The 14,138-nt window shown below is 40.8% G+C and overlaps 1 protein-coding gene across 1 annotated transcript in view; it reads right to left on the reverse strand.

Annotated features, from left to right (window-relative positions):
* The window catches only part of PTPRD (protein tyrosine phosphatase receptor type D), a 513,284-nt gene that overhangs the window by 166,306 nt on the left and 332,840 nt on the right, over nucleotides 1-14,138 (reverse strand). The window contains exon 20 of the mRNA XM_054986312.1: nucleotides 10,045-10,135. Coding sequence (XP_054842287.1) covers nucleotides 10,045-10,135 — 91 coding nt within the window. The remainder of the gene's footprint in view (nucleotides 1-10,044; nucleotides 10,136-14,138) is intronic.

Genomic DNA, 14,138 nt, shown 5'->3' on the forward strand with positions numbered 1-14,138 from the left:
AGGATGATCTGTTGCCAATGATGAATAGACTGATTAGTTTCCAGAATGCTCTAGCTGGTTTTCATAATTTAGATGATGACTTTTCTGATGCTTTTGCAGGGCATGAAATATTATGCACATGTAAGCAACTGATAATATCATTCTCGATCATCTTCTTCTACCCTCTGAGAAAAATCCAGCTCCATGGTTTAACAAGGAAATGAAGGTTGGAAAATGGCCTGAGCATCAGTGGCAGAAAACTCATGGTGAATATACCTCTGTATCAACCAATCCTAGAGCAGTTCCTCCAATCTGTTCTCTGCCCAAGGCTACTTGTTTACAAAAATTCTTTGTAATAGCATCTTGTAACAGTGATCTTTAAGAGGAAGGCTAACTTTTTTCTAAATACAACTGGATTAGAAATTGTACATGCTTTTTTAGTTTACTGTTTTTGCTTAAAATGGGCTTTGAGCTATACATATTTTTGGGTGCTTTCACACAGTAAGATGTCTTAAGTCCCCTTAATCTGGAGGAAAGGCAGTTATAAATATTTTAACAAAAGTGTATATATATATATATATATATATATATATATATAAAAGTGGTTCCCATGTAGGATCTAGTTCTAAGCAAAACACAAAGAAAGACATATGGTTACCTAATGACATCATAAAATATAACACAAAATATTTTAAGTGTACAATCCAAATGCAGTGCAAGCACAATACCATAGGGTTACCATAAGTTCCTCCCTCTCCCACTCACTGCATGTGCAGGCAACATGTTAGAGATTAAAACAAGAGTATGAACAACTTGCATCTCATGGAGAGTGAAGTCTTGCTGTAGATATGAGAAACATTCATAGACATAACACCACCTTGAATGGAGAAATAATTAGAGAAGGCTCACTGGGTTCTATTATGCTACATGCAGGCCTTTTTTTGAGGGGTAACGCTCTGGAACGCTGTTCCAGCAGCTCTAAAATCTGCCCACATGATTTCTTCCTCCTTCAGCCCTGCGGGCTCTGCAGAAGACGCTTAGCTGCTTTTAGTTCATTCTGCTTTTTTTTTCATTCGTGAGTGAGTGAGTGGGTGAGAGAGAGAGAGAGAGAGAGAGAGAGAGAGAGAGAGAGACAGAGACAGAGACAGAGACAGAGACAGAGACAGAGTGCAAGCAGAGCTGCTGGAGCCAGCTCTCCAAAGGAGTCTTAGCTGGTTTGAGTTTATTGTGCTTTCATGAATGAGTGAGAGAGCGCGCAAGCAGATGGTGCTTGGGTCCAGTGTGGGCTCTACAGAGGAGGTTTAGCTGCTTTGAGTTCATTCTGCTTACTTTTCATTCCTCTATATGAGAGAGAGAGAGAGAGAGAGAGAGAGAGAGAGAGAGAGAGAGAGAGAGAGAGAGAAGGAGAGGGAGCAAGCAGAGCTGCTGGGGTCAGCTCTGCAGACAAGGTTTAGCTGCTTTGAGTTCATTCTGCTTTTATTCCATTCATCAGTGAGTGAGAGAGCTGGGGCCCAGCACGAGTTCTCCAGAGGAGGCTTAGCTGCTTTGAGTTCATTCTGCTTTTTTTCATTCGTGAGATAGAGAGCAAGCAGAGCTGCTGGGGTCGGCTCTGTAGAGGAGACTTAGCTGCTTTGAGTTCATTCTGCTTTCTTTTCATGGGGGGTGGGAGCTGTGTGTATGTGTGTTGCTTTCAGTTCATTCTGCTTTCTTTTCGTGAGATGGGGGGCTGTGTGTGTTGCTTTCATTCTTTTGTTGACTGAAGTTGACGTTGTTATGGTTCCCACAGCTTTTGAATGCAGATTGGTTCTGTGTTAGTTAAATATATCAGTTATGGTTATTCCAGATTTATGCTAGGAATGGATAACTGTGTCCAAGTCACAGAAAAGTTTCATCAATATATTCATCAGCATATAGGTGTTCTTGTGTCTTAACGGCTGTAATTCAAATGGTTTTCCCCTCCCTCAGCTGATTAACATCACTGAAATTGCGGTGGACATATGGGTGTCAAGGAAGTTTTTATGAATATTGTTTGTCTGGGACATTGGAATATTTATGAGCATTTCACAGTGTCACAACAGTTTAACCATTGGTAAGGTAGAGTTGGCAGGCAACAAAAAAAGCCATTTTAAACTAAGTATAAATCTAATGCAGCTAAAGTTGAGTATCTAATTTTGAATTGCTCCAGTAAAGCAAAATCCTCCCTGAAAATTTGAAAATTTAATATTCATTAGATTAGGAATTTCAGACTCTGTGGAATTTTGAGAAAGAATTTTGAATTTTTTTTCTACACTGGCAGAGGGAATCTGTTAGAATTTAGATTTGTGAGATGGGTTTTGGATTTTTAGAGGCCCCTTCCTTCTTGCATATTTTAAAATATGATTCCAAAGAAATGAAATGTTTGGGAAAGGGAATGGAAGATTTCACTTTTTGTAGAGGATACAGAAAGGAAACAAACCCTTTCTCGTAACAGTGTAATTTTCCAGGCTTACTAACATTTATCTGTATGCCATTAAAGGTACTTGATTGATTGATTGACTAACATTTATCTCGTCGTAATGCATTGTGCTGGGTTCTGAGAAGCGGCGTCACTTCTGGGAGTGACATCACTTCCGGAAGTGACATCATCAAGCATTTCTAGGAGCGTGCGCATGCAAAGCGCGCACACATGTAATAATAGAGAGTTCCACCACCTCTCCCCCCCCAAAAGCCCTGGCTATATGGAAATCATGTGTGGCTACTTGTTGAGGAATTACTGTCTCTTTCACTATCTAAGCTTATTTGCTTTAGTCTTTAATTTCTAGACCAAACTAAAAGCTATGTTTATTGAAGTAGTTGAGAGCATCATGAATATGTGCCTGAAAGTGTCCCAAATTTACACCTATATGGAAAGGAAATCTGTGAAAGATGCAAGTTAGATGCAACCTCCCCAAGATATCTTTATGACTTCTTCCCATCAACTGGACAAGTTGTTAGTTTGCATGGTTGGAATGCAGGCACAACGTGGATGGAAGGTCTGGATACGAATCGTGAATATATAACTGATATAGATTGATTTACAGCAATAGAAACACTAATTAAATAACTGGTCTTGTTCAATTTTTCTTCGGAGCTGAGGAAATATGCATCTACATCTGGAGCAAAAACAGAAAGAGCTTTTGAAAGCACAAATACATTTTTGTGCAAGACTCCTTAAAGTGTATGTAAACAATCTCCCTCCCTGTAATCTGCTTCTGTAACGTTACAACTACAAATACATGGTTGTGTGAGAGTCCTTAAAGTATGTGTAAACAATCTTCCTCCCTGTAACCTGCTTGTGTAATGTTACAACTTTGATAGGAGATGGACAGAGACAATCCCAGCCAAGCCCTAGTACTCTTTTTAGCCCCCTGTGCCATGTGGCATCCTGTCCTAAAATGCTTCCCAAACTTGAGCATTTTGAAGAATTCAGGAAGCTGCTAGGAGAAAGTTAAGCTGATGGAAAAGTCCCATTAATCAAGATCCTACATTGATGTAACTTTAGTTCCATCATTTTATCAATTTCTCCCTCTTCTAGCATTGAACACAGGAAGCTATCTTATACTAACTCAGACCATCAGCCCCTGAAGATCAACATTGTTACTTGCACTGGCAGTGACTCTCCAGGGTCTCAGGAAGAGGTCTTTCACATCACCTATTGACTGATTCTTTCTGTAGAAATGCTGAGGATTGAACATGGGACCTTCTACATGCCAAACAGATGCTCTATCACTGAGCCATTCCCCATTCCAGTTCTTTAAAGAAGCTCCAAAATATAAAACTTTCCTAATGGTTTATATTTATATTATTCATATTATGGATCATAATCTGTAGAGTGACTTTATGTATATCCAAAACTTTGCACAAGCCTGGTGAAACTTCCTAATCCCGCAGTCCGGAAGCAATCATCAACTACACGTACTGGAGGACATGAGAGGATAGGAAGAACATCACTATGTTATGAACTGTTCCCGAGATGACTGCAACACTGATTTGATGCTGTTTGCTTAACTATACCATGATTGTAGCCATAGTCTGCTACTTGAATTGAGACCCCCAGTATGTTTAATACTCCAGTATGTTGTTGTGGAGTCCAATCCTAAACTTCTTACTACTTGCATTCTCCATGGAAATGTCTGGTAAATTTCCTATTCAAGTACAGTTGGGAGCTGGTAAATATGGGAGTAGAACTTACCAAAGGCATCCAACACCAAGCAGAAATGCTCGCTGCTTATCCAACCTCTCTAGGATTCCACATGCTGACAATGGGGCCACTTCTACCCCACTGCTACACTAACACTATGCAATACCAGATCTGTTAGGAACAAGGTTCCATGCATTGCTGGGATGTTGCAGGATGAGAAAATTAATGTGGCTTGCCTAACAGGAAACTGACAAGGTGTGTCCTTCCCAACTAACTCCCCCTGGCTATGCAACCCTACACCAATATCGCTATGGAAGCCAGGGCGGAAGAGTTGCTATTATTCTTTGCGAGTCCTTCCACTTCCGCAGATCTCCAGTACAAACTATAGCTGGTATTGATTTCATGCTCCTGTCTTTAGGAATTAAAGATAAACTGGCTATTCTGCTCGCTTACTTACCACCCAGCTCTCCTATAAGCCCCCTTTCTGAGCTGGCAAAGCTGCTAGCAGACATGGTGCTGGAGATACCTAGACTTATTGTTCTGGGAGACTTCAACATCCATGCTGAGCGTTCTAAGTCAGGCCCAGCTCAGGGATTTATAGCTTCCCTGGCAACCCTGGGCCTCTCTCAAATAGTGTCAGGCCCTACACATGAAAGAGTCTACACACTAGACTTAGTATTTTGCACTGAACCTCTGAGGGAAAGTCTTATTTCAACATTAGAGCTTCGGCCTGAACCATGGGCAGATCATCATCTGCTGAAGGCAAAAGTGAATATAGCCCCAACACCCCACAAAATAGGGGGTCCAGTTAAAATGATCTGTCCACATAGGCTCATAGACCCTTCCAGGTTCCAAAATGCCTTGGGGGATTTTAGAATTCCAGATGCATGCTCCACAGAAGCTGCTGTAGGTGTGTGGAACACAAAGCTCCTTGAAGCTATTGACACCATTGCTCCTTGTCAGCCCTTCCGACCCTTAGGACAGAAGCAAGCACCATGGTTTACCACAGAGCTGGCTGACCTGAAGAGGGCTGGAAGACATCTAGAAAGACACTGGTGGAAAACGCGCACAGAAACTGACAGAACTTGCTACAGAACACACTGGAAGATCTATGAAATGGAAATGAAAGCGGTAAAGAAACGTTACTTCTCAGCAACCATTGCGTCACCTAATTCATGACCGTCCCAATTGTTCAGGGTATCCAGACACCTTCTAACCCCTAAATCTGAACCTTTACAGTCCCAAGAACAGATAATTAACTGTGAGGCCTTTGCTAAGTTTTTCGCTGATAAAATAGCACGAATACGCTCTGATCTAGATGTTAGCTGCAATACAAATGACATAGAAGAAATGCTTGTTACAAACGAGATAGAAGAAATGCTTAATACATCATCTAGCTTATATTTAGAGACTGCTTTGAACCAATTACAATGACAGACCTTAACAGGATCCTGGCATCTATGAAAGCCACTACTTGTGTGCTTGATTCTTACCCATCTTGGCTGTTAAAATAAAGATCAGATAAGTGAACCACTGAGATGTATTTAAATCAATCGCTAACTCAGGGTACTTTCCCGCGGCTGCTCAAACAGGCAGTTATTTGTCCACTAATTTAAAAACCATCTCTAGACAAAACTGATGTGGCCAATTATCGCCTAGTCTCTAATCTGCCCTTTCTGGGCAAAGTGATTGAGAGGGCAGTGGTTGACCAACTCCAGTCCTTCTTGGATAACTATAGTGCTCTGGACACTTTCCAGTCAGGTTTCAGACCAGGGCATAGCACAGAGATAGCACTAGTAGCAATAGTGGATGATCTCCATCTGAATATAGACAAAGGCCATGCCTCCTTATTGCTCCTCCTGGATCTGTCTGCAGCCTTTGACATAGTAGACCATGCCATCCTGTTGAGGCATCTAGAAACAGAAGTGGGCATCAAACGACGAGCCCTGGACTGGTTTAAATCATTTCTCATGGAACGGACTCAAAGGGTTCCCATTGGAGATCAGCTATCTCCAGAATGGGAACTATCTTGCGGGGTTCCACAGGGCGCAATCTTATCTTTACGTAAAACCTTTAGGAGAACTCATTCGCAGCTATGCAGTTGGGTGTCAACAATATGCAGATGACACCTAACTCTATATCTTGCTATCAAGGTCCCTGCAGGATGCAGTAGAAATCTTAGATCGCTTCCTGACAGCCATGGTGAAATGGCTGAAAAACAACAAATTGAAATTAAACCCAGACAAGACCGAAGTGATGCTTGTTGTGAAGTCAGATATTCTGAAAGACATTGTACTCCCCACTTTTGATGGAGTTGTTTGACCCTCGCTGACTCGGGTACGAGCCTAGGGGTTATACTAGATCCAGCACTACTACTAGAAAAACAAGTTAAGGCAGCTGCAAAAAAATGCTTTCTACAATCTCACTCTAGTTTGAAAGATGGCTTCTTATCTTGACACAGCTGACCTGGCCACCTGGATCCATGCTATGGTAACATCAAAACATAACTACTGTAATGCACTATATATTGGTCTCCCATCTAAGTTAACTAGGAGGTTCCCATTGGTGCAAAATGCTGCAACTCGACTGTTAGCAGGTGCAAGCAGAAGCATGAACATCACTCCCATCCTGCAGTCACTCCTTTGGCTAACTATCAGCTACCGTGCTCAATTCAAGGTCCTGGTTATTACATACAAAGCCTTGGCCTGACATACCTATGGGACCACCTCCCTATGTCCCTCCACGGCAGCTTCTCTTGCAGGTGCCAGCCTGCACATGGGCAAGATCAACAGCAGCCTATACATGGGCCTTCTCTGTGGTGGCCCCTATCCTATGGAACAGCCTGCCTGAGGAGGTCAGGAGAGCTCCCATGCTCTTGGCTTTCCGCAAACAATGAAAAACTGAATTATTCAAAAAGGCTTTTTTATTCAGATAGGAGGGTGGTATTGCAGGGAGGGGGATGTTTCACCAATGAGTTGGGAACCATGGGCTCCACCATTATGTTGCTTTACATATTATCTGTTGCTTTGAATACGTACTCATATATACTGCTTGTGCTTCATGTTGTCTAATGTCAATCCTAGAATGGATTATGTTCTGTTTCAGCAATCCTTCAACCCTGTATTGGATCCTTGCTAATTCTATGTCTCTGTAAACTTGTATTCATCTACCCGATGACACTGTTTATGGAAATGTACTTGACACTGTATGGAAATGCCTACCCTTGTCCTTGCTACTGATTGTACTGATCTCACACTATGTAATCCGCCTTGAGTCTTAGTGAGAAAGGCAGACTATAAATGACATAAATAAAAAAATTAAAAAGAATGCTCCCTGTTCCACAACCATAAGAGTAGGATGATCCAAGGTGCAACATTTCAAAGGTGCCTATACCACTAAATATAAGTTGTCCTGAAGGGTGGTATATAAATCAAGTGTTGTTATTAACTTTATCAAGAGATGGTTCAAGAACCAATCCATATGCTCTCGAAGGGAAAGCGATAAACAACAAGCTACAAATAACTGTAATTTGAAGATTGGGAAGAATAAAATTACTTCCCAAATATACTGACAGTATGTGAATGTGAAAGCTAAGCCCACACCCATTATACAACAGAGTTATTGTCATTAACCCACTAAAGACTGTAAAACTTATCAAAAATGGAAAAGAGTCACCTAACTGCCATTTGGTCTTTTCTAACACATGTGCCCATTCACCAAGTGTTTTATAAATTCCATAATTCCCAACGTTCCCCCATGTATCATCTTGTCTGAGTCCATGGCACTGATGTTCTCCCAACAATGCTGATGCTTATGGCCCAATACATGCAGCCAGACTCCACTGAAAGTATTTGGGTGTGTGGGAATCTTACTGCAGTGCTTACACATACAGCCTAGTAAAAATGCACCTGTACCATGATGTATTGTGCAGAGAAGCATAAAAAAACCCCACAGAACAAACTCAGGTCACCGCTAATCAAAAATTTATCAGACCAAGCCAAAATTAATCTCAACAGATTTTGAACCCACAAGAGGTGCTTTTCAGGAATTGTTTATTGCTATGCAGATTCTGAAAAATAATGACTATGACTTCAGTATAATCTATTATTGCACGCTTGTCATAGAGAAGATCCTACCTTCAAGCCTGGTAGAATAAATTTGACAAAGACAAAGTGTATGAAAGGGAAGAAATCTATCTGAAAGTGAGTGAAAGCAGTATTTTAAGAAAATAACATTGCACCAATTCAGCTATTAAGCCACGCACGGCATCTTGGTTATTCCCCTCATATTTATGGCAAACACATTCACTGATTAAATAATCAACCACAGATTACATATGTTAATTTTATATCCAACTCTAATGAGATCAATCAACTGTGAAAACATTCAGTGTTGATGATAGTGTTACGACATATCCTGTAAAACAGCTTCCTAAAACCTCAGTTAGGCAATAGAACTCCAAAGTTGAAGGACCTGAAGCTCATTTGTGGTTCGCATATACCTCTCATGCTGGAAACTTATGTGTTGATAATGCAAAGTTGACCAGGTACCACATTCTCCATGCTGATCCCACAAACAGCACTGGGACAGGCAAGACACCAGAATGGGCTGATATGCCCCCCTTTCCCCACCACTTCGCAACAAGTGGATATATGAATAAAATGCGATCAACTTCTAGATGATCCTCAAGGAAAACTGTCATGCAAGTTCACGTCTGTTTTGGATGATTTTCATCCTCACAAATGGTACTCTTACTTGTAACTGAAGATATTAGAAAATATATTCTAAGAACAGAATACACATTTCTGCGCCCTAGGGAATGATTCCAGAATCTAGTGCTCTTCTGTATTAGCATCCAGTTACACAGCGGTTCTTGTATATGCTTTCATTTACACTCAGACAAGTTGAAATTTTGAAGTAGCAATGTTACCCATCATTGTAAAAGTTCTATGAGAAACTTCCTTAAAAGAGCACTTTTAAAGATCAAACTCAAAATGCTCAATCTGTAAAGGTACTGAAACAATAAAAAAAGTTTCAGAAACAAAAAAGGAGTTAGCCGTGTTAGTCTTCAGTCACAAAATAGTAGAGTCCAGTAGCACCATTAAGACTAACCAACTTTATTCTATCATAAGCTTTCGAGAACCAAAGCTCTCTTCATCAGATGCAGCATAAACTTTCAAGAATCACAGTTCTCTGACTCTTTACTATTTTAGAAACAAAAAATGGAGTGACTGCCTGTGTAATCCTAAGCAGAGGTACACCCTTCTATGTCCACTGAAGTAAGTAGGCTGAGAAAGTGGTACTTTGATTTGGATGGCACTATAAACCATGTTAATTGCTCACCATCCCAGTATTATTTAGTGACTATGCAGGTTCTTAGTGAATTATTTTCACTTCTGGAATATAGAGTAAAAGAGCTTGAAGGATAGAGGAAATATTTTCTAATTAGAAATATTCCAGCACAGGAGAAATAGGTAAAGAGACTGTGAGGTAGGTCAAATGTTAAACTGTACAGCAAATTGCAATTTAGCATTTGATTCAGCTTTAGCAAATACCCCATTAATGAACCAGACCTTTATTGGAGTTCATATCACTGGTGATTATACTTTTGCTGACAACTCATTTCACCTCCTGCATAATGCCTTACAATTGGCAAGAAATAAAATATTAATGCCAACACAGATCAGACACTTTGTGTGCCTCATTGCAACTTAATGTCTTTTACTTCAAGTAATTAGCTTTCTGTTTCTGCCCCTGGAGGCTATCTCCAACACAAAATAAGATATCAAAATAGTCAAACTTGCTGACATGGGTACATTAATTGGACAAAATCGTTAAGACTATTTCTATCATGAAGGTGTTTTTGTTTGTTTACAGAAAAAAGAGCTTAAATAAGTATGTGGTACCTCATCTAATTCCATTTCATCTGGGCTCTCCCATTGCTTGATAAATTTCCCATGAGACTTCTTCAAAGGCACAATTACTATATAGTAACCTCTGCAAAAGAAACAAAAAGATAGCATGAGATTCACATAAAGAGACTATGTGGCCAAGTTGCTTCCATTTAAAGGCTGCTTGTATACAGAGTAACTTCTAAGCAAAAATAGGCTATCCCAAAAAATCAACTCTGTGACAAACTTGGACATAGAAATCTGTTATCTGATCTTAATTGTTAAGATCCTTATATTCCTCACATTAAGTTATTTTACAGTTATAAACATTTCTATTATCCAAATATGTTGGAATGTCCCCCATAGCACAACCACTCTAACCAATGTAGTAGCCATATACAAGAAATAATGTTCAGATTTCTGAATAATATTTCTGAATCCACCCAGTTTGGATATTATGATTCTAAATTATGTTGCCAAATGAATTATATGTTTCTACATACAGCATAAATTTCTGCAACAGACTGGATGCTACTGACAAAAGTCAAATATAAGGTACATATTTTATACTTATGCAGGGCTTTTTCATTTTAGATGAAACAGGCATATGGCACTAGCATTTTAAAATTAAAACCAAAACGAAATATTGCAACATTTGACTACCGTGTTAAATAGTAACAAGACCAGATAATGTATATGTTAATTCTCTCATGATTATAAACTGAAGTCATCAAAATGTCTATTAAACAAAATTTCAGCAAATTATAGCAAGTTTGTTGATTTCCTTCCTAGAGCTATTAGTCACTAAAGAAGAGTTAATTGCAGCTAGTTTCCTTCTGACAGTTAATAAACCCCTAAATCATTACGCAAATATATCTCTGGATATGTCTTGTTAACATGTATATATCCACTTGTCATAGGCATTTAATTCCAGAATCTGAGCAATTGCTTTTGTTTGTTCACATTTTCTGTCACTGTTCTTTTAAAAAAAGCCCATTACTTCACATTAGGGTTACTGACTGACAAGCAAGGCGACAACCCAAAGAATGAAAATGTTTCTGTATATTGACTTATTCTGTGCTTCTTTACGTTCAATTATATCAAAAAATTATAGTGAAATATCTTATTTCAGACACTATGACTGAAACACGTGTTACAAAACAATGGAGAAAACAGAAAGTCTCGATCCTCTCCTATTTTTGTTTTGATGTGTGACCTCCCGCTCCAGCGATCATTTAGGATTTATACAAAGGGTGCACTGAGCAAGCTCCCCTCCACATATCACAAACAGAGAAAAGAGAGGTGGTACATTTCTGCTTTGTTAGATTTTGTGTAACCCATGAATAAGTTTTAGTAGTAAATAGCACTGAAGGATGCTTGCAGCACACTTAACAGCTTTCAGTGAGACACTCTAAGCATGATACCAGAAATTAGTTTAAAATTGCATCAAATGCGATTATACACAAATTGTGTGTAACTTTCTCCTGTTTTATTTTAAAAATAAAAAGCAAGTGAGGCTACTATATTGAACAGAGCACGTGCAGCATGGAAAGACTGCTTATGCCACCCCCCCCCCAGTTGTTATATTATGGACTTAAAATAGCTCCCAGTGCCTTTTCTGCCTGTGGCAGAATGACCCTGTGGACCATGAGCCCAGGCAGGGGGACTGAGGACAGCTGGGAAGGGACTTGACCAGAGGAAGAGGGCACAAGAAGCAGGGACAGCAAGCCAGCCAGCAACCTTAGCAGCAGGTAAGGAAAGGCAGCCAGGGCAACAAAGGGTCATGCCCCAACCTGCAGACAGGCTAGAAGAGATTAGCCAGGACCAGGTGAGGCTAGGAGCAAATCAGCCAGAGGTGGGGCTGCCTGAGCCAATCAGCAGAGAAAGCCCAGCAGCCAGCATAGGAGGCGTAGGTGTGGCTGAAGCAATCAGCAGAGAAAGCCCAGCAGCCAGCAAAGGAGGTGCGGGTGTGGCTGCCCAGAGCAGCCAGCAAAGCAACCACAGATGTGGCTGCCTAGGACAGCCAGGGCCATGGCTAGAGGGCTGAGGGTGTGGTTGGCAAGTGGAGCCAGGAATGGGTAAAGGTATACAAGGGAAGTTCTCCCACAAAGTGGGGTGGTGAATTAGGAGAAGGGAGAAGGGGGATGAGGTAGGTTGTGTAGGAGTGTAGCAGAGTGGGAGAGAGAAGCTGGAAGGAGGAAGAGTAAGGAAGATGCAGGAGAGGAGGAAAAGCAAGCCTGAAGGCTTTGGAAGGCAGGAAGTATGGGGAGGCAGCCGGGACTCTGTCAGGTTAAGCAGGCCTGCGAGTGGATTGAGAGGGAGCGAGGGTGATGTATACCCCCCTCCTTCTAGAATGAGAACCTGCACGATCCCTGATGGCTTCCCAAGACCAAGGTCAAGTGCGCCAGCGACCAGCACAGTGGCGGCTGGGGCGGAACCTGACAACTGTCTTTTTTCTATCTTGGGCTATTAAAGTTTATATCAATCTCTTAAACGGGAAAAAATTGCATTGCATTAGCTCCTATTAGTTAAAGTATACAGAAACTAACAGAGACTGAATAACGCAAAAATAAAACTGTCATTACATGGATTAAATCTGTACATAGATATCTCTGACTGTATTGTATGTCATAGCTTCACAGAACATAAGCCGAATCCACACTTTCTTTTTGTTTCCGCGCCTTTTTCACAAGCGGTGCACTGTTCATGCATATACTCACACACTTTCCCATTCCGCGTGTTCCCCACCATTACCGTGCCACAATTGCGCCTTCCTTCCAAACCACGTGATAGTGGCGGAAATCCATTTTTTCCCGGCCTTTTTTTTTTTTGCACAGTGCAGAAAGGTCGGTATACCGGTAAACCAACTGTAGTGAGCAGCGGTTTGCACAGGAAAAGAAACGGTCACTGAAGCATACACATGTCACACAGGGACCGTTTCCCTACTGTGTCCCGCCATTTTTAAGAGTGCGAGGAGCCAAGCCGAGCAATCCTGTATTTCCCACAACAATCGTCTCCAGTAAACGGCAGGTACGGAAAACAAATATATTCCTGACAGCTTAGGACGCAGGTGGGAGATTCTACCATGGGCAAAAGACAGAATGCATCTTCTCGTGGTGTCGCGTGGCTGTGCTGCGAAGCATGCCAACCACAATCTGAGCCATCATCACAAATATCACACTCTGAGTATCCATGTTGTTAACTACTAAAAGCAGAAAACCACTCTGAGCAGCAGAATTTCCGGACAATGCCTTTAATGTGACAAATCTAATTTCAAATTTGCCTGCCATACCAACCAGCCAATTGTTAGAAAGTGGTCTGTGACGAGCAAAAATTGAGCAAACCAAAGATGAGGGGGACGGTACATTGCCATTTCTTAAAAGTCGGAATATCGGTATACCGGAAAATTGACCTTTTTTTAAAAAAAAAAGTCAATTTTCCGGTATACCGATATATATATATATATTTTTTAAAAAGGGAAGTGACGTGCGCCGTCAATTCTGATGGTGGAGGATGGAACCGCCCACTGTAACGCTTTACTCAATGGCATGTGGAGAAATGATTGTGCCATGAAGATGCACTGGAAGTGTGAATGTGATAATGCACAGCATGGTAGCGGAATGAACCCGATCGCCATGACTGCGCAAGATAAGCGGATGGTGAGTGAGTGTGGATTCGGCCATATTGCATAAAAGAGCACATTAATGAAAGAACAAAATGTCTTTAGACAGTGTTCAAACTTTAAGGGGAAAGATGGGGGCCCTTAATGAAATCCACAAGCCCCATTCCTTCTTACAATTTTAGCTTTTCTACTTATTCTCATGTCACACCTTTAGTTCTTTTCCTAAAGGGGTTGTACAAAGTATATGTATAATTCTTGTGTTTTAATCCAGGTTTATGAAGATTATGCACAACAATCAGGCAGGTGATTGGGAATCTTACATACTTTTCAATTCAGATGACAAAGACCAACAGCAACCTACTTTTTATTGTTTTGTTTGCTTCTACAAGCCCTTTATCAACCTGAACCAATGACTTTCTTGTCCTTTGGTTGTAAGACATAGAGTCTAGGAAGAAAAACACCTCCAGTGCTAGCTTACTCAACAGAG

This window comes from Eublepharis macularius, chromosome 8 (assembly GCF_028583425.1).
Source record: "Eublepharis macularius isolate TG4126 chromosome 8, MPM_Emac_v1.0, whole genome shotgun sequence".
NCBI classification, from domain to species: Eukaryota; Metazoa; Chordata; class Lepidosauria; order Squamata; family Eublepharidae; genus Eublepharis; species Eublepharis macularius.